Source organism: Paroedura picta, chromosome 8, assembly GCF_049243985.1.
Source record: "Paroedura picta isolate Pp20150507F chromosome 8, Ppicta_v3.0, whole genome shotgun sequence".
Classification (NCBI taxonomy): Eukaryota; Metazoa; Chordata; class Lepidosauria; order Squamata; family Gekkonidae; genus Paroedura; species Paroedura picta.
Genome location: NC_135376.1, coordinates 54,597,926 through 54,622,945, shown reverse-complemented (window position 1 = coordinate 54,622,945; position 25,020 = coordinate 54,597,926). Strand labels below are relative to the sequence as shown.

Sequence of the window (25,020 nt, the reverse complement as noted above, 5' to 3'; positions counted from 1 at the left end):
TGTGTGTGTGTGTGTGGGGGGGGTGCATTTGTCATGGAAATCAATAGGGCTTAAATTAAACTCCTGCATAGACCTTTGAAGGTCTTAGGCTAAGGACTGCATACTGATGCTTTGGCTTTAGATTAGGAAAACTTTAGATACTATATCGTATTGAATGTTAGCATACTCTTCAAACTGTATCCCTGAACTGATCCAAAGTTTTAAAAGATAGGCTCTTATAAAAACCATAGTTGTAAGACTTTATTTTGAAACAATTATCACTCTATATACAAACTAAAATTCTACTTTTATTGCTCAGCAAATCTCACCAGTTATGCAACATTATTCTACACGATATTCAAAACTGAAATGAGTTAATTGCATTCATTCAGTGCTCACATTTACACCCTCCCCTCTCCCAAAATCTCAGGATGGTGTATATTTCCCCCCTCACAATGATCCTGAGAGGTAGGTTAATCTAAAGAGAAAGTAAGAAGTTTGGGTTCACCCAGGGAGTTTCATGTCCCAAATGGGGACTTGAATTCAGTCACTCTCCTGCACCCCAGTCCAGTTCCAGTGCTGTATCACACAAGTTCTGGCCCTTTCCCACTTTTTATATGAACATCTCAGAGCATTTTTTTCAAACAACCAACCGTTATTGTCTTTTGTTTCTGTTCAAATGACTTTTAATTTCTTATACCTGCTGATTCCAAGCACAGTAAATCAGTTGCAAGCCCATGGATTGTAACTAACCATGATCCTCAGCACTTTTATGCTTAAAGTAAACACCACTTCCCTAATTATGCTGTATTGAATGTTAAATGATAGTGCAATAGCAAGATACTTCAGAAGCAGTGTATTATTTAGAAGGAAGATGACAACCTCATACATCAGAAAAGCTAATGTACTATAATAGAATAAATAATGCAAAAGCAAGTGGTAGTTTGCTGTAGCACATCAGTTTACAGACCTGCAACTGGCACTATCATTTACAGTTGTTCTTTGATGTATGTGTCATCCATACACTTTTGCTTCTGTACACAAATTCTGCAGAGAAGTACACTTCATTTAGAGGATTTTGTTTACACTTCAGCTCCCAGTGAAGAGGGGAAATGAGACTTGGCAGACCTCTTTCAGTTTAGCCTGGCTTCTTGCATTTGATTTGGGACTCCTTCACTCTGCATGTGTAGAAGCTGGACAAATGAAAGGTCATTCTTGATCTGGCCAACTTAATGGGTTTATCGTTGGTGATAGACAATAGTTAAAACAAAAATGATTTTTAGGATCAGTGTATTAAAACTAATCATATTTACCTTACATATTCAGCATCAGTTTGAGGTTTTTCACTGATTTTTATTTTTTCTGCCTCTAAATATATTGTGGTGGTTTTAGCTTCCTGTATTTCTTCTTCGAAATCTGAGCAGAGAAGTAACACTTTTCTGTTATGTTTTTATCATTTCTCATCTTCTTAGTAAACACTATTAATATGATTACTTTTATTAAAAGAATGTTGGATTATAGCTGAAGGAATTAAATAATTTTCCAGTTGCATTGCCAGTCTTACTAGATTGTGGAATGCTCACAGGCCAAATATATATCAATATAAAGCCTAGAATCCAAAAAAGAGCTGTGAATCCCAGGGAGAACTGGATGCAAAGCCAAAACTTCATTTTTTGGTGCCAGGGGCCAGCCTCCCATGCCAGACCTGCCACTCCCATCCACCCTGTCATGTTGGCTAATTATTTATGTCTGATTGGCCACTGTAAAAATGCATTTGTCACAGCTGGCTGTTTTGGCATGGGATGGAGCCTGTTTGGGGGGAGTTTGTTCTGAGATTTGGATTCCGCAGGTCTGGGGCCTCCTTATGAGGTGGCAGATCTGTGAGTGGGGATGACCTGGCCCAGGAGTCATGGGGCTTGCAGTGCCATGCAACCCGGGGTGGGACCAAGGGATGTGGGAGCCTCACCTTGGCACCACAGGGTTTACAGTGGCAGATGGCCTGGGGTGGGGTCAAGGGAAATGTGCACTTTCTCTTGGCACCCCAGGTGGACACTTCCCTATGGTAGGAATACAGTGGCAAGGGGACCCGTGCTCCCAGCAGGGGAACCAGGTGTTCCCCAGGGTGCCGTTGGGGTCCATGTTTTTATGGTCATCAAACTGCAAGTTAGGCTTTCTCTCCCATGCTATGCCAACACTCCGGCAGAGTAATAATAAAGCTGTGGCCTTGTTTAAGCCAATAGAAATGTGTGCATGTCTTCCTTGAGCTCAAGCTGCCCTCCTTCAAGTCAAAAGATACAAGTTGATTTAAAAGGGGCTTGTTTCTTTGGCAGTGTGAATTGCTAGAAAAGTAAGGGGTGATATAGAAAATGTGTGAAATTGCCATGATTTTAATTATTTAGTTCATGTCCTGATTATTAAGTTATTTAAAAAAATTCTGGTATAAATGTATAATGTTTTCTGATATGTTTTCTCACCAAGAGAACTCATCAAATGTAATTTCCAGCTACACATAAAAACATGTTGTGTATGTGGACACTGAACCATGCTTGTGGTTGTTCTAATATAGGGAACCAATCAATAGCCACTTCTACTTGTCTGCTGTAACAAATGAAATGCATTGTTTATAGTCCAGTTGCAAGACTCCATGAAGAGCCAATCAAGATGGTTGGCAGGAAGCCTAGAGAGTATAGAAGTGTTACATTACTGATGATACTGCATTTGTGACTACTGAACCCACACACCTAATACATGGAATATGATAAAGTACCTTTGAGTTTCTTCTGGAGAATAGATAAATCCTGTTTTAATTCATTCTTCTTCAGATGAAGCATTTTTAATTGAACATTTTCATGTTCCATTGACTCAATTTCTAGGAATGTAATTTCAGTTTAAAGTCAGAGTTCATTATAGATTTATGAGATAATGCTAATAAACATTACCATTGTAAACCTTCTCTAGATACATTGCAAGGGAGAAACATATACAGAGCATGCAGTATCCTATATCCAATAATAATATGGAAATATCTTTCAGTAACATATTTGCATGTTTCAGTTATTACTCAGAAATATGGTCCAGAGAATTAAAGTGTTTAAAAGACTCTGAGATCTTTATAATAAAAAATAACAGTCTTGTTTAAGAGTTAATTTTCTTTCTTTTAAAAAATACACTCTACAAAAGCAAGGACATGCAAGCAAAGTCATCAAGTATTTGTGTAATAGACATCAATTGTGTAATAGACATCAATGAAGTTTCCCTGGAAGTATATTTTGTAGAGTTAATTAATTGTGTACAATCGTGGATTAATCACTGCTTTTGAATGCTACTGCTTCTCATTGTTCCATCTTAAAACTTCTTGTACTGCAAAGGCAACATAAGATCAGGACAAGTAAGTTCATTCAGTCAGAGGAAGCTATCACGTGCATGGAAAAAAATCTCTTTTTGCGGCTGGCAAATTGCAACGTATCACTCTGCATCGGCATAATCCGGGATGTAGGTGTCCAGAAAATAAGGGGGGGAAATGATGCTTTTCTTAAAGCAGAATACAAGTCAACAATTCACATTTTAGTATATGATTGCACAGCCAATGTTGAATGTGCTCAGGGAACAACAGCAGAATATTTGATTGAAGCAAAGAGAAAGTTTATATGTATATGTGCACACATATGTGCCCTGAGCAGTGACAAACCTGACATACTGACCATTGAATGCATGGAGATTGATACATGTGATCTGTGATCTAATAAGAACACTACTCCATGTAACTGTATATATCCTGGGGAGGGGGTGGGACTCTGGAGATTAGTCTATGGCCTGATTAATGTGGAATATCCATTATGACAATACAGTGATATGAAAATACAAAGCACCGTCTGTTTTGCATATGTGCCTTCTTTGCTTTTAGGAGTAAAACTGGGCTTTCATTGGCTATTGATAGGTTCGCTACTGTGGCTTGAGATATTTCTGGAGAAGGGATTCAATTCATAGAATCATAGAATCATAGAGTTGGAAAGGGTCATACAGGCCATCTAGTCCAACCCCCTGCTCAACGCAGGATCAGCCCTAAGCATCCTAAAGCATCCAAGAAAAGTGTGTATCCAACCTTTGCTTGAAGACTGCCAGTGAGGGGGAGCTCACCACCTCCTTAGGCAGCCTATTCCACTGCTGAACTACTCTGATTGTGAAATGTTTTTTCCTGATATCTTGCCTATATCGTTGTACTTGTAGTTTAAACCCATTACTGCGTGTCCTCTCCTCTGCAGCCAATGGGAACAGCATCCTGCCCTCCTCCAAGTGACAACCTTTCAAATACTTAAAGAGGGCTATCATGTCCCCTCTCAACCTCCTTTTCTCCAGGCTGAACATTCCCAAGTCCCTCAACCTATCTTCATAGGGCTTGGTCAGATAGATAGATAGATAGATAGATAGATAGATAGATAGATAGATAGATAGATAGATAGATAGATAGATAGATAGATAGATAGATAGATAGATATAGATAATTTCAAGATAAGTACAATTTGCCAGGTACCCCCAGATGTCCCTCCAAAAGTGGGACAATCTGGTCACCTTAGATTCAATGCCATTCTAGACTTACATTTCTCCTAAACTCTATATTTCATGGAATCTGCCCTCCAAACCTACCATATCTTCCAAGGAAGTGAGCTCCAATTTGAGCATAGTAACCTTAGCTGTTGACCATGCCCTGTGTTTATAGGGAAACAACACTGCACCATAGTCTCTTGAGTCCCTAGCACAGGCAGATAGATGAAATAGTGGATGGAGGAAGGATTGTTAATGCTCTTATACATAAGCCTCCGTCATGCTTTACATTACCTGCAACAACTACCTGGTGCTCAACAGCAGCATGCTGTTCTTCATTCAGGACAAATAATTATTTTACAATTTCCAGCTTGGAAGAAAGTGGTGAAATTGTAGTGCCATGAAGCTTCGGCATAGTCATTTATATTCTCAGATAATCCAAGATAAAATAATTACATTCAAGACATACCATTTCTCAAAACATTTTCTCTTTCTTCTAAGTCACACATTTCAGCTTTGGCTCGTTTTTTAATTAAAAGCTCCCGCTTGGATGTTAGGCCATACTCATTGTTGAAGTCTGTAATTTCCTTCAAAAATGTCTCTTCCTCAATGGCCATTTTTTCCTTTGAATCTGTCTAATGAGGTGATAAAATTAAAATGATTGTGTATGAGAAAAATAATAATCTTAAAATAAAATGGGAGTTTAAAAAAATCAATACAGAACTCATGTGTGTTTTAAGACCTGTGAAGTCTTATCTGCATTCTGCTATATGCTTGCCATACCACATTGATTTAAGCATGTATAATTTACATTTTTTACTCATTGGGATCTGTGGTAGAAACTCTTAAATTTGGACTTACATTCACATTCCAGCTATGAGTATATGACAAAATATTCTGTCTTACTGCATGTTTATCCAAAACAAAGTCCCACTGATTTCAGTAAATATGTTTCAGGGAAACCTGCTTCAAAGAAATATGTTTACTTATGATTGCAGGAATAATAGTAGCCTCTATTATCAGAACCATTTTGTCTGCATAGATGTTATAGATATTGCCCACTGGAAGTGCTATGGAAATGAAAAGGATCATCATCCATGTCATTAATTGTAAAAAGTTGTTGATAGAAGCTAAACAGTTAACAAACTCAAACAAACCCAAAGTTCATGAACATGAGGGGGTCCATGCAAGTTTGGACTTCCCCCCACCCTATGATTACCCACAAATCTAATGAACTTCCATTTTCCAGGTTCATGCCCACATCTAGTGTCTTCCTTAGAAATAATGGCTTGTTATCGTTATCTTAAAACCTTTTATTAAACTCATCAAGAACTTTCTGTTAAACTTCTAAAACATGAAAAAGAACATAGACATTTTCTCAGTTGCAGGGCCAGATTTAACATTTATTACCTAGTATTGCCTGCTCTGGGTTGGGAAATACATGGAGATTTGGGAGGTGGAAACTGAGGTGGGTGGGATTTTGGAAGAAGAGGGACTTCAATAGGGTATAATGCCACATATTCCTCCTTCCAGAGCAGCTATTTCCTCTTTGTGAACTGATGTCTGCCACCTGGAAATGAGATGTAATAGCAGGAGATCTCCAGCAACCACCTGGAGATTGGCAACTATACCTTTGCCACAGGTCTCAGTGACTTGAATAAGGGCTTCTTAGTCTCCAGCACTTCCTAGTCCTTGTTTGTGTCCTTTCTCGTTGGAACCTGTCAGCTCCTTTCTGTGCCTTTTGCTCTGTCAGATATACTGTATACTGTAAATGTAGCAGAAATACCTTTACTGCTCTGGAGTGAACTACTCTTCTTGGGACTCCAGCTCCCTTTAAGTCAGTCAGAACTATTGGAGATGGCATGGTCCAAGGAGCAAGTCACAGACCGTTTATGCACTGGGAACTTCACTGCCCCAGCTCCTGCGCAGGAGAACAAATTGGGGGCGGATGAGATGCACCAGGCCAAATGCTCCTCCATGTGGGGGCAAGAAGAGGTGGGGCCATAGCAAGTGAAATTCTTTTGTTTATTTGACCCAAAAATTATCAGGTCTGACCAGAAAACTCTAGTGGGTCAAGCCTGTCATATAAACTGCTGTGACACATTTGGTGTTCAGCAGAATAGTGGCCATTCTGCAGTGTACATCTTTGCTTGGACCAATGAAATATTCTTTTTGTCATGTCAGTAATTGCTAGAAAGTTTGACCTTTGTCAAGGGAAAGAAAAAGAAATCATGTAATGATTTGTGTGTGCTTGAATTAATGCCTGCAAGGAAAAAATGAATGCATATATTTCCCTGGGTTGAATGTTCTAGAAATCTGTCTTGCGTATGTATAAGGTAAAGTATGTTGAGTAAAGTTAGTTAGCTTTTAGCATAGGCCTTTTTTAGCCTAGCTCATTGCACAAGTGGCCAGCCTATTGCAGGGGGCCCTGCAACCTGAAAATAGCTCCTAAAAGGGCCATGGCCAAAAAGGTTGAGAATGGCTGGTCTATAGTATTTTCACTGGAAACATACCAAGGTTTTAAGTAGAATACAGTTTTGATTTAGAAGTTCAGCTTTCTGTTTTTCCAAGCTCTCTTCCCGTTTTTTCAAGAGTTCGAAATCAATGGTCTTTCCAGATAGCACCTGAACCTGCAAAATAATTTGAAAGAACATTGGTTACAAAACACGAACACAGCTGGTATTTAAATACATGTAGCTATAAACTGAAGCATTGCATATAAAGGGATCGCTGTGGTTTTGGAAAAGTCTGAGCTAAATATCTTCTTTTGTAATATCCTGCATTGTAACTCAGGCTTTATTTGGACTCAGCAAGTCTCCCTCTTCTATCATGAAGTTCTTATTTTAATCCAAATGAGACTCAAAGCCCTAGGATAAGATTGTGTACTTCATTTAATTAACTCTACGTATACTTTGCTTACATTTTTAAGGAAGAATATAGGGCTAACTAAGGCTAGACCAATCTCAACAGGCCTTGGAAGCTCAGCAGAATCAACCTTGATCAGTTCTTTAATGGGAGACCAGTAGGATTGCTAACCACCAGGTGGTGGCTGGAGATTTCTTGGAATCATAACTGATTTCTAAATGCAAGAGATCAGTTCACCTGGAGAAAATGACTGCTTTGAAAGGTGGACTCTATGGCATTTTGTTGTTGTTGTTGTTGTTAGGTGCAAAGTCATGTCCAACCCGAAGTCATGTCCAACCCCATGGACAATGATCCTCCAGGCCTTCCTGTCCTCTACCATTCCCCGGAGTCCATTTAAGCTCGCACCGACTGCTTCAGTGACTCCATCCAGCCACCTCATTCTCTGTCGTCCCCTTCTTCTTTTGCCCTCAATCGCTCCCAGCATTAGGCTCTTCTCCAGGGAGTCCTTCCTTCTCATGAGGTGGCCAAAGTATTTGAGTTTCATCTTCAGGATCTGGCCTTCTAAGGAGCAGTCAGGGCTGATCTCCTCTAGGACTGACCGGTTTGTTCGCCTTGCAGTCCAACTGACTCGCAAGAGTCTTCTCCAGTGCCAGAGTTCAAAAGCCTCAATTCTTTGACGCTCGGTCTTCCTTATGGTCCAACTTTCACAGCCATACATTGCAACTGGGAATACCATAGCCTTGACTAAACGCACTTTTGTTGGCAGGGTGATGTCTCTGCTTTTTAGGATGCTGTCTAGATTTTCCATAGCTTTCCTCCCCAGGAGCAAGCGTCTTTTAATTTCTTTGCTGCAGTCCCCATCTGCAGTGATCTTGGAGCCCAGGAAAATAAAATCTGTCACTATCTCCATTTCTTCCCCATCTAATTGCCAGGAATTGAGAGGGCCGGATGCCATGATTTTGTTTTCGTGATGTTGAGTTTCAAGCCAACTTTTGCACTCTCCTCCTTCACCTGCATCAACAGGCTCTTTAGTTCCACTTTCTGCCATTAGAGTGGTATCATCTGCATATCTGAGGTTGTTGATATTTCTCCCTGCAATCTTGATCCCAATTTGTGACTCCTCTAACCCCGCCTTTCTCATGATGTGCTCCGCATACAAGTTAAATAGGCAAGGGGACAGTATACAGCCTTGCCGAACTCCTTTCTCAATTTTGAATCAATCAGTGATTCCATGCTCAGTTCTCACTGTTGCTTCTTGACCTCCATATACCCCACCAAAACCCACACTCCTTGGACCCCAAAATCTCCATTATTTTTCACAAATTGGAACTGTCAACTCTAGAGACCACCAAACAATACCAGGTTCACTACACAGAGGCTGGCAAAGGCAAACCTCATCTGAATGCCTACTGCCATAAAAACCCTGCCGGGTCAGCATAAATTGACTGCAACTTGGAGATTAAAAAATGGGGGGATGCTTTAAATGGCACAAAGTAAAGTATCCAATTTCCTTTATTTTTTCCCTCCTATCTGCTGTCCTTTCCTATTTCAGTCCATTCCCATTACAACCCTGCCCACTATCCATGCAGACAAACTGAGAAGGAGGAATGATGCCCTTTCCCCTGCTGCTATAAAGTGATGCTACTGGGGTGCTAAAAGTTTGTTCCTAAAAAACTCATTCACAGCATGTTTTCCTGTTTATATTCTTGGCTGATACTTGTAGCCACACTGTGAATTACTGCCATCCTGCCCAAAATAATGATTCACTGAACAATATTTAATTCTTTAGATTTGTATCTTCAAAAGGAAGCTTTTTGGCACTCTGAATTAAAGATGTTTCTTGGCTTTGCATCTTAAAAACAAAACAAAATCCTAGCCACCAAAATGGTGTCCATTCTTCTTCTGGGGTATGAACTGATCAGTGTTTTACATGATGGCAAGAGTCAGGGCTCCTGAAAAGTTAATGGGGGAAGCAAGTATATGCTAATTAGAAGCCTCCCTTCCTCATGTCAATGAATGGAAATTTGAATCTAAATGTTTACTCATTAGCTGGACTATGATGGATAAAATTTGCTGTTTGATCTCTCCCAGGAAATCAGGGGTAATTTCTTGGAGCAATTCAGGACAATTAACAGGAATTAGCAATGGACAGAAACCATGGGAGTCATACATTGTACAGAGTAGCAGCCGAAGGAATTGATATAAAAATAAAACAGCACAAGCATTGCTGTTTCCCCCAAAGAGTGGTGCTTCTTTTAAAACGGAATCCAGTAATGTCAGTCTAACCAACATGAGAGTCAGGTCCTGGACCATGGCTATGATATATCAGGATCTGATCTGGATGAAGTGCTTTCCCTTTACCTTGGGGTGGGTGGGTGGGGAGGCTATACTCCATCCTATTCCACATCTTGTCACCTAGCTCTACATCCTTCTGAGCTGAGAGCAAGAAATTGCATATATCTCTCTTCCTCCTTCCAGAGGCCATTTAAGGATCTTCATCATATTTAGGGCATGCCCAGTGTCTTGCCTGTACTCAGAAGTCATATGGATATGTGGCTAAGCCCACTAGGGATCAGTGTCACTCTTGGAACAATTTCTCTCCTGCTGTTTCTCATTCCCAGCCCTAAGGTGGAGCTACTAGACAGCTGGTTGCAGATGACAGATTTTTAAAGGGCCAGCCATCACAGGCCATCTGCCTATTATATGATTCTTTCAAGGTTGTATCTGCAGCCAGATGGAGCATGATGGATGCTGAGTTTGGAGGTCTGATGTCATACTAGTAGTGTGATCCTCTGACTGGTTCATCATACAGAATTAATCCTTTGTATTTCATTCTTCCAAAAGGTTGATGAGTAAGAATGATTTTTAAAATAGGACTTTGTACTATCAAGCTTGGCTCAGATCTCTCCCACGGAGGAAATACTGAAATGCCTGACTGCTACCAATAGCCATGCTAAAGTACTTACATAATATATTCTTAAGAACAGTACTTTTAAACAGGATGCATTGAACCTTGAAAGGCAAAATGCTATAAGTCAGGTTCAAATTATATGCTACCTAGTTTTTCAGAACATCAAAATTTTATATTTCCTGGGAACATTTTCTTGACCCCAAGCACTTTCTGTGAAATAGATACCAAAACACCTTTGAACTCTAAGAGCACTTCCGCACATCTTTAAAAATAGCGTTACATCAGCTGAGTGGCGTAATGCTACATAAAATTGCGCCTCCCAGCCCCTCCTCACCTTTCCTGCTGTCTCGTTCTTCTCTGCTGCCATTACGCACTTCTCCCCCTCCACAAGTGCTGCTGGCAATGATGGAAGAGAGCAACGCAATTTATACGCGACTCTCTTCCACCTGTCAATCAAGCCAGGCAGCCGATTCCCTTTCCCCATGCTAAAGAACACCTCTCAGCTACCAGGGATTAGCTGGCTGTTAGGAAGGGCCTGGGTGATGACAGGGGTAGGAACTGTGCACTACCAGGAGGTGCAGGCATGGCTGGGCCACTTCATCTTTACCCATGAGGAGATGGCAACAGGTGGGGGTTTTGGGGACCAGATGGGCTAGGACCACAGCAGACAGAAGGCACCCCATAACCGCATGGCGGTTATGAAGGCTACCAATGCTAATTGAAGGATATGGCAGGAGTTCCTGGTACACTGTAAGGGTGTTGCTGCTAGGACACCTCTGCTAACTATATAGGTGCTTGGCAAGTGTGCACCAAAGCAGACAGGAACCCATGGCTAGAGGTGCCACAATAACTGTAGGTGGGGGTTCACCAGTGGCTGTGGCACTGTAACATAGAATGCTCAGGGGCATGATGTCAAGGTAAGGTTTCCTATCACATTGGCTGGGGTCCTTGGCAGGACTTTTGCCAATCAGGAGGTCTTGTCCTGGTGCATCAACCAGGCAGTTATCCATCTAGTCTATGAACAGACATCTGAAGGTGGCTGGTTCTTTAGCTGGTACTTTCATGCTTGGCAGCAAATATCATGTGGTGGAAGTAAGTTTAGTGGCATCCTGTGTGACATAGCTCTCAATCAGCACCAGTAACATGGGCAACACCAGACCTAGAACAAGCCAAAGATTAAGCACTGGTATGGCATGCAAAGCCCATATACCCCTGACTACCAATGCCCAGGCCTATGATATGTGCCCAGAACATCCCAACTTAAAATGCTATTATAGTCCCCCGATGCAAGCTGATTGATCCACATGCCTTCTGGCCTCCAGCCCCCACTGTGGAAGACAGGCCCATAAATAGTTGAAGCTGAAGTGGGGAAAAAGCATCCCCATTTCCAGGCAAAACAGGTTACCAAGCAAGGCCACTTAAAAGGCCAAGGCGGCGGTCTGGCACTATACAGAGTTGGGTGAAGATGCTCTGGAAGAAAGCCATCGAACCACACACCCCGTCCCATACAGTCAGACCAGAACCTCTCATGTTAATCCAAGCCTCATCTCTGGACCCGAAGATGCCATTCCAAGATAAGGAGGCATTCCCTGTTAAAGGCTGCCTCAGCCATTGCAACTTAGTAAGCATCCGGGCAAATTCTCTTTAAACCAGCCTTTTAAGTGGCCTTCTGATGGGATACCTGCTGTCCTCTCCACATAGGTCCATGTTCCCTATCCACTTGCTGCTCCATGTGCAAGGCAGGACAAGCTAGTGTCTCCCCCAGCCCAAAACCCATTATGGAAGGAGAGGCTGGCTTCATGCACCCTCACAACTCTGGGCAAAATGTTCTCTTTTTGGAGCTGGCCAGATGAGCTAAAACTGGGCCTTCCTCCCCTAGTGACCAAGCTGAGACATAGCCATAAGCTTAGGAGGATCCACACAGTTAATCCACAGCCCTGATGCTGGCCTGCAAGCAGAAAAAACCTTGGCTCACTATCTGCCCGGCTGAATGCTCAGCACTGAGATCGCATAGTTCTGTGTCTTTGGCTGCTATGCCACCATGCTGGTTAGGAGATCAACATAGTCTTGGGGACTGCATCACCAACATGTGGTATGGGCAGTGGAAGAAAGGATGATCAGGGCTCCTGGACACATGTCATCAGCGAGGCCTTTTGAGCCAGATGCCAGGATTGGATCATCATACCCGAGGAGAAGTTACCTGCCCGTGATCAGAGGGCACCTTATGAAGCTGATCTGAAAGGACTTGGAACTATGCTGCTAAAGCTACCTCAGCTGCAGTTATTCTGGGCCAGACTGGCTTACTGGTGGGTAAGGCTGGATGCATAGTTCTTGAGAAAAGCCAAAGTGATTGTGAGGAAGACCAACGGGCAGTGAGTGGCCGATTGAAGGCTGGGGCAGTCTGGTTGCCTATCATTCTGATATTGATTGGGGTTGGGGGCATGGGGACTCACCTCCTAGATGGTGGGCAGGGCATATGGCTCCTGGGGCACAAGGGTCATATGGAGTGAAAGGCGTTGGCTCTAAGAGTGTTGGCGGGAACAAGGCTAGGGGCCTCTTTCTAGTGAGAGCCAGTTTGGTGTAGTGGTTAGGAGTGTGGACTTCTAATCTGGAGAGCCAGATTCTGCACTCTTCCACATGCGGCCATCTGGGTGACCTTGGGCTCGCCACAGTACTGATAAAGCTGTTCTGACCGAGCAGTGCTATCAGGGCTCTCTCAGGCTCACCCACCTCACAGGGTGTCTATTGTGAGAGGACAGGGAAGGCTATTGTAAGCTGCTTTGAGACTCCTTCGGGTAAAGAAAAGCAGCATATAAGAACCAACTCTTCTTCTTCTCTTCTAGTGGCGGTTTTGGATTGGGATGGAGCCTTGGATGGGGCCCAGTGGAAAGGGGACCTGTTTTCCCAGAGGTGGAACCAGGTGGCTCCCAGGGAGCCACTGTGGTCAGGGTTCTCGTGGTCAGTTGATCACATAGGTTGATCACAGAGGTGGAACCAGGTGGCTCCCAGGGAGCCACTGTGGTCAGGGTTCTCGTGGTCAGTTGATCACATAGGTTGATCACATTGTCGGTTTTTGCTGCTATCTGTGAATTCTTGTTCTTGATAATTTTATTGTAGGGAACTGTATGTTAAATGTCTTTGCGGGTATTAATGGGGTATGTTTTTATTGCTGCAAGCCACATCGAGACAACTTAGTCAAGAGAGGCGGGATATAAATTAAATTATAAATAAATAAATAAACAAACAAACAAACAAAAACAAATAAATAAATAAATAAAATATGCAGGCTCTCTCTCCCATGCCAGGCCAACACTCTGATATGCCAATAAAGCTGTAGCCTTGTTTTAAGCCAACCGAAAAGCATCATACTTAGGCCAGCATGCCCACCTGCAAGTCAAAGTCCTATAGAGGAATCTGGAAAATCTGATATTGATAGCAGATTAATGTATGTCATTATACCGGAGATATTTAAAAAGGGATAGCATAGGCTTATGTTTCTATGCTCATCAAAATGGATGTGATAATTTTAATAGTGTTTCATATTTAATTGTGGCAATACACATTGTTTTTGTTTTACTTGTGAGGTTTGGTCTGTCCTGAAAAATAAACAGATACTAACAACACATGCAAGTTAATAAGCACTGACCTTCATGTAATTAATTCAGTGGATTTAATTGGTTTAGGAATGCTTTTCTAGCTTTCCTTATTAGTAATGCATAGTAATTGTTGTTCTACTTTAAAGTCCCCTCTGTATCTACCATGGAAACCATAACTGTAAATCATAATGAGTCAATGGCAAATTAGTGGAATACAAATATAATTATAATTGTCATAAATTAGTTTTACAAGCAGAGGCACAATGAGTGTCATTGTATCATCAGGCAACTAAAAGATAATGGGGCTCCTGTTCTGTGACCTGGGTTTATTCCTACATTGAGGTCATAAAAAATCTACCATGTGAAAATTGGTCCAAAACATTTTTAATAGCTCTGCAGATTCTGTATTTTCACAAGAGAGCTTTTCTAAGTGTTCATGGTGCTCAATAATAGGGAAGCTTTCAAACAGAAAGTCCCAAACTGAGACAATGAGGAGCTTCTGCACAGTACATTTTAGAAGTTGCAGGATTCATAAAATTAGATCCCTTGACAGCCTTAGACACCAAAAGGCAGCCAGAGGTTTTATAAGGGTATGAATGGCCCTCAAAATGCTGTTCACTGAAAGGAAGTGGCTGTGAGAGGCTGTAGCCTGATGCCAAGAAGCATGAAAGACATTCATACCGATAAAATACTGTGACACCTGACATAAACTGTGGAAGGTCTGAGTGTGAAGCATACAGCTTAATTACCTTAATCAATTGACACAATGTAATAATTACTTTACTACCTCAGTTTCTAATTTTCTTTTTGCTTCATCCAGTTGTTCTGTTGCTTGTTTGACTTTTTCATGACTTAAAGCTATTTCCTGTTTAACTGCAACACAAAACGAGTTATTTTTTAGACATGTGGAAGAAATTCTGAACAAGCATTTTCTTATAATTTACATTTCATGAGGAAGAAAACAGCATCGCAAACTATTAATACAGAAACATTTCATGGAACTCTTAGGCTGGGAAATTCATGAGTGTAAGGATTATAGCTTATCAGTCAGAGTTCATCTCATGTAGTATGCCCTGAACTGGAGTCTGTAGAGAAAGGGTGGATAACACATAACAATAACAACAACAACCTACCAGTGCCTAACACGTTGTGCTAGACCAGGGGTAGTCAAACTGCGGCCCTCCAGATGTCCATGGATTACAATTCCCAAGAGCCCCCTGCCAACGAATGCTGGCAGGGGGCTCTTGGGAATTGTAGTCCATGGACATCTGGAGGGCCGCAGTTTGACTACCCCTGTGCTAGACTGTGGATGAAGGGCCAGGATTCAGGGGACAGCCTTCAATGACTGGTCTCCTTTCTTTGGAACTGTACACAGAGGGTGGGAGAGGAGCAGTCACATTCATACTATCTTCCTTGTGGAGTACCACAAGATACACTACTCTCCCCCACATTATTTAATATCTTTATGTGCCCTCTGGCCCAACTAGTCCAGTGTTTTTGCCTGGGATCTCATCAGTATGCTGATGACACCCAGCTCTATCTCTTGATAGACAGCTGTTCCAGCCCCCTCCAGAAAGATTTTCTATTTGGAAGCAGTGCTGGTATGGGTCAGGCAAAGTCAACTGAAACTCAACCCCTCCAAGATGGAGGTCCTGTGGTTTGGTTGGAAGGGGGTGGATCAGGAAGCATGTTTCCCCATCCTGGGTGGAGTGCAATTGAAGACCTTGCACTCGGACAGGAATCTCGCTATGATCATTGTCAATGGAGGCACAAGTCATGAGAGTAGCCTAACTGGCATTTTTTCACATATGCCAGGTGCAGCTACTATCATCCTATGAAGAAGAAGAAGAAGAAGAGTTGGTTCTTATATGCCGCTTTTCCCTACCCGAAGGAGGCTCAAAGCGGCTTACAGTTGCCTTCCCATTCCTCTCCCCACAACAGACACCCTGTGGGGTGGGTGAGGCTGAGAGAGCCCTGATATCACTGCCCGGTCAGAACAGTTTTATCAGTGCCGTGGCGCAAGGTCACCCAGCTGGTTGCATGTGGGGGAGCGCAGAATTGAACCTGGCATGCCAGATTAGAAGTTCGCACTCCTAACCACTACACCAAACTGGCTCTCCAGTTTCTTTCTTTCCCAGGAACACCTGGCCACTATCTTTCCCAGGAACACCTGGCCACAGTGATCCAGACAATGGTCCATTTCCAGATAGGATTTCTGTAACTCGTTTTACATGGGCATCCCTTTCCCTGACCTAGAAACTACAGCTAGGGCAAAATGCAGTTGCTAGGGTTCTCACTGAAACTCCATGGAGAGCCTATATTCATCTTGTGCTGAGGTAGCTGCATTGGTTGCCAGTTGAGTACTGGATCATGTTCAAGGTTCTGATTTTGACCTTCAAGGCCATTTGCAGTCTGGATCCAGTGTATTTGAGGGACTGTCTAACTCCCTTTGCCTTTCACAGGATGTTACACTCTGCAGGATGTTACACTCTCTCAGTATATTTAATAGTCAGCATAGCCCTATTAGTAAATACTTAAATCCTTGGATCAGAGCCATATATACAGAATGGAGATTTTTAAACAAACTTTGCGAATTCCTTAAATTTGCTGAAAAAATTGAAAAGTTAAAAAGGAGGGAAGTTATCACCCCCACCACCATCCTGGTGCTTCCTGCAGAACCCTGGGAAGGAAGACAGGCTGGTGGAGGGGGGAAGGCAGGCAGGCAGACTTGGAGACAAGGGGGCAAGATTGCCTCTGCCATTGAATTTGCTTTGAGAGAGTTGCTAATGCTCTCTCCATCCCCTCTTTGGTTCTGTGGCAACGGTTCAACAGGATGACAAGCAAGAAGGAGGACAGGTGATATGAGTGAGGGCTACTGCTCCTCATCATGGCCACCTTAGTGGTGCCATAAGAGATAAGTGTGGAAGAGAAACAGGCAGAGGAGGAACCAGTGAAACCCTATAGTCCAGGTGATAGTCGAACAGAATGGGAGCTACTATTGTCTCCCAGTCTGTTTGGCTGCTGAGGCAGTGGCACAGGAGGCTTAGATAAGGGTAAAGCAGAAGAACATCAAAACTAGCCCCTACCACTTCTTCCTCCATAGCGTGAGCCAGTAGGGCAGGCACATGCCTGAGTGGCATGTAAACAAGAAGGGGAGGAAGAGAGGAAGGATGGGATTCTCCCCTCCCATGAGTCCCTTCCCCATTAATTACTTTCTTTTTGGAGTTGTTAAGTACCTGCCAGTTCTGCAGATGATCCTTTTAATTGCTTTTAAACAAGGGATGATTGATTTCTCTGATCTACAGTTTAATAGAGAGGAACCTTTAGATGCGGAGTGTGATCCCTATGAATGTTACCCCATTTGGATAGGGTCCCAGGGTCCAGCTAAAATTTTGCTATGTATCAAAATTGACAGTCCTAAAAGATATTTCTATTTGTGAAGTAGGAGGTGAAGCACTGACAGCTGGGATTATTCCAGTCAAGTAGTCACACTTAGATTAAGTAGGTTTTTGTGCAAAAAGAAAACTTGCTCGGGAATAGCTAAAGATATGAATTACATCTGACAGTAACTGCAGCTCCACTCAATGCATAAAGAAATCTTAAGTGGAAATCCTATTTGATGCTTCTAGGAGAAAATTGGTCTTTTTTTTCTTTACTCCAAATCCCAAGTGTCTAAAAATCTTCCACTCAAAAGAATCATGAGATTATCTTGGAATGGTTTCAGATAAATAAATAGGAGCACTCTTAACTTGATTTTGTTGCCTCAGAGATCTCAGTCAAATTTTCGAGCTTTTCCTTTTGCATTCAGGTTTAGAGAATAGTTTCATAATAAAAAAAAGTCATTTTCCTGACTATCATAAATCACTTGTAAAGGTAAAGGTAAAGGTATCCCCTGTGCAAGCACCGAGTCATGTCTGACCCTTGGGGTGACACCCTCTAGCGTTTTCATGGCAGACTCAATACGGGGTGGTTTGCCAGTGCCTTCCCCAGTCATTACCGTTTACCCCCCAGCAGCAAGCTGGGTACTCATTTTACCGACCTCGGAAGGATGGAAGGCTGAGTCAACCTTGAGCCGGCTGCTGGGATCGAACTCCCAACCTCATGGGCAAAGCTTTCAGGCGGCTGCCTTACCACTCTGCGCCACAAGAGGCTCTAAAATCTAAATCACTTGTAATTCCCCCCAAAATCTTAAACTACACAGTAACAGCCTGACACTATATAGTAATTCCTAGTCAGTCCTACTGAGTGTAATGGTGCTTATTCCTAATGTGGGTAAAATTTAAATTTCACATTTAAAATTACATGTTGTTGACCTAAATTAAGTCTTTAGGTTCGGGACTTCGGGAAAAAACTCCAGTTATCCAAGCACCAAGGATGAGAAGGAATTTTTTTTTATTTTTTCAGATGAATAATAGGCTTCTGCAATATAATCCAAAAGGCAGAGGTGTGCAGGCTCCATACTGCAAAGCATTTATACTTCCATGGATACAATATAATTGCATGTTCAGTCACCAGATAATATCCCATTCTGCACCCCAAAGTCTCCAGCCTTGATCTTCCAGTTATTCTCCTGTGTGTGTTTGTGAGAAAACCCAGGGCATTAGTAGGAGGAGGGAGGAAGGTCATGTTTCTGTCAGGAAGCATGGCATTCACACTAAAACCCTTTTATCTTATTAGGTCATAAGCTCAAGTTCAGCTGAGTACAATGGGCATCTATGGATTATGTAGGGCATAGTTAGTGCACACAGACCATGTTTCTGTCAGTGTCTCCCAGCAATGAGATAGAGAACACCCATGTCTCTGGCCTTGTGTACTCTTGTGATCAGCAGGACTTTAAAAATAGCTTTTCTATGAGAAATGGTAAGGAAGTAGCCATGTTGTATAATTTCTTTGGTCTCGTCTACACCATGAGTGACTCTGTATCAAGGAAGAAATTTAAAATCAGTTTCATTTGTGAGGGGAGGGGGTTATCATTTGCCAAGTCTCCCACTGTGGCGTGAGACCTCCTGCCAGCAACCTGCACATACCTCTGCAATTCTTTTGGGTTGGAGGAAAAAATGCTTTAAAATTACTGCCAGCATGATAACTTGGGGAAATTGGGAAATGATGTCATAGTGCTCTAGGAATTGCCAGAAAATCCATTTCTTGCTGGGTGTCAGCTGTTGGTGGGCAGCCAAAGCAAGTGACACCGACAGATTTGGCATTTTTATGGTGGCACCTTGCCTTTGGAATGTCCTCCTTTTTGAGGCTCACCTGGTGCCTACTTTACTTTCTTTTGGTGTCAAACCAACCTTTACTCAGGGTTTTTATTAACTTCCTGTGGTTGGGTTCAGATTTATGCTTGCTTATGTCTAATGGCTTCTTTTGAATGGCTGGCTTTTTTCCTGTTGTGGCGCTTTTAATTGTAAGTCACCTCAGGCAGGTTTCTGAAGAGGCAGCATAAAAATATCTTGAATAGACAGATAAAATAAGCCCAGCTACCTCAGCTACTTGTGAAATTTCAGGTTAAGTTTAATCTAACAGTCACAGGCCTAGGCGGTTCACAATCATACTTTCTTGTCTCAAGTAACTCAGTGGCCATTCACCTTGGTGCATGAGGCGCCTCTTCTCCTCTGACTTTTGCTCTGCCAGGAGAATGTGGTGAAACAGAGTGTCTAGGCTCATCTCTGCTGCACCTCTTCAGGGACCACTGAAGGAAATTGGAAAGTGGATTGCTACTACCTCTTTTAGGGAGAGAGCTGCAGAAATGTATCTGGGGCCTGCTTGAGGGAAAATGGTAGCCCTCTAGTATCTAAGCAACCTCTCTCTCTCTCTCTCTCTCTCTCTCTCTCTCACTCACTCACTCACTCTCTTAGAGCCTGATTGCTTCAGCTCCTTTCTTCGATGCTAACTACTGGTTATGTAGCAGGTAGCAGAAATCTGTGCAATACTAATTTAGATTTCAGAAGAAGGCTGCATTTTTTAAAATCTCTTACTAAAAACAAAACAGGCAAAAAACTATCCCTGCAGTTAGCACTCACTGTCTTTTTGTGAGGGGTGGGCGTTCAAACCTCTGACCCCCTACTTATCATTTGAAGTATTACTATTCAGAATTACGTCACCTCAGTTTACCATCTTATTCTACAGCTTCTGAGTCTACTGTAGAAAAGAAATAAGCATAAAGTGCTTCCTTCACCTTCATGCCAACGGCATTGTCCAAGAAGCCCTTCCTCCCTTTTCTGGCTCTCTTTGCTGGCAACTTATCTTCTTAGTCCTTTATTGTAATTGGGTTTTTATCTAGATATGGAAGGGAGGGAAAGACAAAGGGGGTTCCTGAGTTGTGTTTTGTCTGCCCTCTGCAGAGTGTTTCTTGCTATTGTTGTATATTTTTAATTGTACTTTTATCTGACATGTTAATAATAGATTGAACTGATAGAGACTTTTTCATGTGAAACACATCTATTGGCACATTCCCTGCAACGGAAATGATACTGAATGTGATATCTGTTGTCCCACCCCAGGGACTGTGCTGGTAGATGGTGGCTGGAGATACCCGGCGTTGAGCCCTGCTTGCTGTGCCACCATCCATCTCAGCTGTCAGGAGAGCAGAAATGGCCTCAGAATATGGGCAGCAGAGGCAGATGAGGTTGGAGAGGCTCAGTGCTTAACCCCACTTGCTGCACCGCTGCCCATCTTCTGAGTGGGCCTCAGGAGAGTGGGCACAGCCTTGTAGGATGGGTTGCTCTGGTGGGGGTGCAGTGAGCCAGGCTCAATGCAGGGCAGTCATATTCTGAGGCTGTCCCCACTTTCTTAATGGTGGGAGAAGCCATGAAAGATGGGTGGTAATGCAGCGAGCCCAGCTCAGCACTGAGCATCACCAGCTGCCGCCACCACCCACCTTCTGAGGCTGTCCCTGCTCTCCTGAGGGCTGGAGCAGCTATGGAAGATGGTGTGGGCAGGAGCACAGTGAACCAAACTCAGTGCCAGGCTTCACCAGCTGCTGCTGCTGCCTCCCATCTTCTGAGGCCATCCCTGCCTCAGAGTAGGATTGGCTGTGGAAGACTGATGGCGACAGCAGCTGGCAATGCCTGGTGCTGAGCCTGGCTTGTTGAACCACTTCCTGTCTTCCATGGTGGCTCTCTCCCTCAATTCATTGTGAGCAGCATGCCTCACCACTTCCTGTGACCGTTACATGGATAGGTCTGACCCTGAGAAATAAGGTGCAAGCTGCCTTTCCTGGCAGGTAGAAAAATGTCTGGAGGGCTACCTTTGTGATTTGGGCCTCTATTGAGAAGGAGGCATCCAAAATCATGTCCAGGCTCTTGACAGAAGGCCCCAGTGTTAAGTGGGGTCTATCAAATGCTGGGAGCTGAATCACCTCTCTCTCCACATACCAGCACAACCAGAGGACCTCCATCTTGGCTGGATTCAACTTCAACTGACTCCGCTTGAGCCAGTTTACCACTGCCTCCAGACACCTGGCCAGTCCATCTAGTGGTGTCAACAGATGGTCATTCTTTAACAGAAATAGCTGGATGTCATTTGCATAATGATTGCAACCTAGTCCAAAACTCTGGATAAGCTGGTGAGCAGGTGTATATAGATGTTAAAGTAGCACTGGGGAAAATATGACTACTTGCAGGATTCGGTAATTCAGGTCCCTACAGTGGGGCATACTTCCCCCCAATGCCACCCTCTGTCCCACTCTTTGCCCCAACTTTGGCAAAAAGACTCCAGCCGTTTCAAGGCTGTGCCTCCGATCCCTATGTTGGCTATGTGGTGGGTCAGAAGTTTGTGATCGACTGTGTTGAATGCTGCTGTTAGATCTAATAGTAACAGCAGCGTTAACTTTCCTAGATCTGCCTTTTGCCAGAGATCATCTGTCAAGGTGACTATCTTTGCAAACTCTTTATAGATCTGCTTCCAATCTGAAGGCCATTTCATGCCTTGTTTTAATACTGACATGTGTGTGCATTTTTACAATTTTAATGGGAAAAGTTATATTGTGAGCTGTCTTGGGTAAGTCTCTGAAGAGGCAGCATTTTTTTTTTGAAAATAAACAACAAATTTTGTTTATATCCTGCCTTTTGATCAGGTGATGGTCAAACTGGTTTATGGATTAAGGAGTGTGAAATCAAGCTCCTGCTACATTAGCACATTCAAAGTGATTTGAATATATCATGTTATCCTTGCAATGACCAGTAAGGGAGGCCAGTATTATTTCTCCCATATAGCTGATTGATCGAGAGGTAGAGTGTTTTGATTTTAAAATGATCTTAAGAACAATCTTAAACTACAAAATTTGAGAATCCTTCTCAAATCCTGCTCAATGGAGCATACTCCAGAAAGCATTCTTTGGCTTGCATTGCCAGTGAGTTCTTGATGGGTAAACATCAAACTTGGGACTTCCTGAATCAAAATCAGTCCATATGTTTATAATAATTCACATTCCCTATAGGTTTATTTGACTTCAGCAGACTGACCGCATTGTATATATGATATAAAATATGTGAATAATTGTTTGCAAATTTGTGGCTAAATAGACTTTGATAAGAAAAGACCTTGAATTATTAATATTCTTATGCCATTAAAGTAATTGACAGTAAGGCTTTTGATAAAGCTTCAGCTTGCCTGAAGAGTCATTTGGTTTTCCTTTGTAGGTCACTGAAGCATCCCCGTGTCTCAATCTGCATCTGCATCTTAATAAAAGTCCTGTAATCAGGTCATGTCTTGCTGGAGTACTTCAGAATTAGTCATTGACTTTTGTAGTCAGCTGCTTTAGGCTTAAGGCTTGATTTCATCTAATTGCAGATAAACCTTAAAACATTTATCAATGTACGGATTATGCAGAGATAGCCATAGATTATTTCAAGTGAACGTTTTGATGCCCACAGTGCGAATCCAGACAAGTCCTTATAGCACATCTAATTATGTTATGAAACTCTAATGAAAGATCTTGCCATATCGTTTCTGAGATAAATGTATTCTTTCCTGTTTTCCCTCATATACATTTACTTCTTTTTCATGTATAACACTGAACTCAAAATATTATGAGTATTAGACGTGGCTAAATCAATTTGATATTATGGTCTTTATGAAAAAATACTCCCAGATTAGGAGATGAAGATTAGAAACACTTTTTGTAGTAATGATTAAGTAAAGAGTCAAAAGTGTCAACTTGGTGTAGTGGTTAGGAGTGCGGACTTCTAATCTGGCATGCCAGGTTCAATTCTGTGCTCCCCCACATGCAGCCAGCTGGGTGACCTTGGGCTCACTGCAGCACTGATAAAGCTGTTCTGAGCAGTAATATCAGGGCTCTCTCAGTCCCACCTACCTCACAGGGTGTCTGTTGTAAACAGAGGAAAGGGAAGGAAATTGTAATCTGCTTTGAGATTCCTTCTGATAGAGAAAAGCGGCATATGAGAACCGCTTCTTCTTCTTCTTCTTCTTCTTCTTCTTCTTCTTCTTCTTCTTCTTCTTCTTCTTCTTCTTCTTCTTCTTCTTCATTATACAGTACTTAGTTTGTACAGCAATTTCAGAAATACTTCCAACAACCCTATCAGGTATTCCAGCATAGTGCTCAGTTTCTGATGAGGCTGAGATTAAAACAGAGTGGCTTGTCTAAAGCCACCAAATGAGTTTGTGCTTGAGGAGGGATTTTGAAAAGAGGACGTCACAGATCTCTTGCTCAGTTTTTTTGGTCACTATGGTAGATTAACAAATATTTTATAAATAATTTTACTTTTTCATTTATGCGATGTTAAAACTGGAAGTGTCTCCCCCCCCCCTTTTTCTGTGAAATTGAGTTAGCCTCTTGTGAGCCCATGTATGTTTGGAAGTATGCTTTTGAACCCACATCTCCTAATGGATTGCACAGAATCATGCTGTGTGCCTTGTTTCAATATTAAACCTTTGTAAGAGCCATCTCTAATAGTGCATAAGAATTGTTCCAAACACTGCCAGAAAGCTTTGACTTTGTCTTTCACTTGTTTAAAGACAGGGATCTGGCTCCCCTCCTTAAGTGCTTTGGAACCCCTAAACAGTTATTGTCTGACCACAGGAACTACATATATGCACAGCAACATGAAGACAACCTCTGCTTCATGACACATTTCTGAAATAGCACCTGTGTCAGAGCAGATATATTGAAATACTACATGTTAGAATCCTAAATTCTAGACCTTGTACACATTTGACTGTCTCTCAAAGAAATACAGAAGGGACCAAAATCTGGGCAAATGGAGAAGAGAAAGTAGCTGTCATGATTGATTTCTGGACTGAAATATATCCAGTTTATTATATGCTAGGAAATTCTTTAAGTCTTAAGTTGCTAGATCATTTTAGAGTTGCCATGGTTTTTTGTGGCAATGACATATTCACTGACATTGTACATGTCACTCTTAAAATTCTCCTATAATAATAGATCTCATTGGGGCCCAATGTAAGTGAAGGGCAGTAGATTCAAAAGGAAGTACATCTTAGACTAAGATCGGCTTATGAAACTCACTCTCATGGGTTGTAGTGGAGACCACTAGTTGAGTTTGCTTTAAAAGGAAATTAAGATGATTCTTGGAAGACTGGCCTATCAACAGCTGTTGGCCAAACAGAACTGTCATGTTCAGAAGCACTTATGAATCCTAGTACTGAAGGGGGGCAACAACTGGCCAAACTTTGGCTTCCATTCCCTGCTTCTGGGCCTTCTTGTTGATTACTGGGTGAAATATAACATAGGATTAGATTAGATGGACCATTTTTCCGATCCAGCTTGAGTGTTCTTATGATCTCAAGCAAACTCACCCCTTTTCCTTTACAAAGAAGAGAAATAAGGGTGAGTGGAATGTTTACTCATTTCCTCACACGTTTTACCCCTCTGACACTACTTACAATCTTTGGCCACTCAGGAGTTCCACGCTTCTACTTCATTCATTCATTCATTCATTCATTCATTCATTCATTCATTCATTCATTCATTCATTCATTCATTCATTCATTCATTCATTCATTCATTCATTCATTCATTCATAATTTGATTTTAAGGCCACCCCTCTCAGCCCAGACATCTCAGGACAGTGTATATCACATTAAAACAACATTGGATAAAAGTTAAAATATCTAAAACAACATTTGCGTCCTTACTGCCAAACCTCT

General features: G+C 42.2%; 2 protein-coding genes across 3 annotated transcripts in view; one reads left to right on the top strand and one right to left on the bottom strand.

Moving 5' to 3' along the window:
* The window catches only part of CCDC172 (coiled-coil domain containing 172), a 37,208-nt gene extending 17,538 nt beyond the window's left edge, over positions 1-19,670 (bottom strand). The window contains exons 1-6 of the mRNA XM_077349877.1: positions 19,479-19,670; positions 14,681-14,766; positions 7,035-7,151; positions 4,991-5,156; positions 2,747-2,848; positions 1,293-1,395 (exon numbers count right to left, since the gene is read on the bottom strand). Coding sequence (XP_077205992.1) covers positions 1,293-1,395; positions 2,747-2,848; positions 4,991-5,156; positions 7,035-7,151; positions 14,681-14,766; positions 19,479-19,557 — 653 coding nt within the window. The 5' untranslated portion in view covers positions 19,558-19,670. The remainder of the gene's footprint in view (positions 1-1,292; positions 1,396-2,746; positions 2,849-4,990; positions 5,157-7,034; positions 7,152-14,680; positions 14,767-19,478) is intronic.
* The window catches only part of GFRA1 (GDNF family receptor alpha 1), a 445,406-nt gene that overhangs the window by 136,438 nt on the left and 283,948 nt on the right, over positions 1-25,020 (top strand). The window lies entirely within an intron of this gene.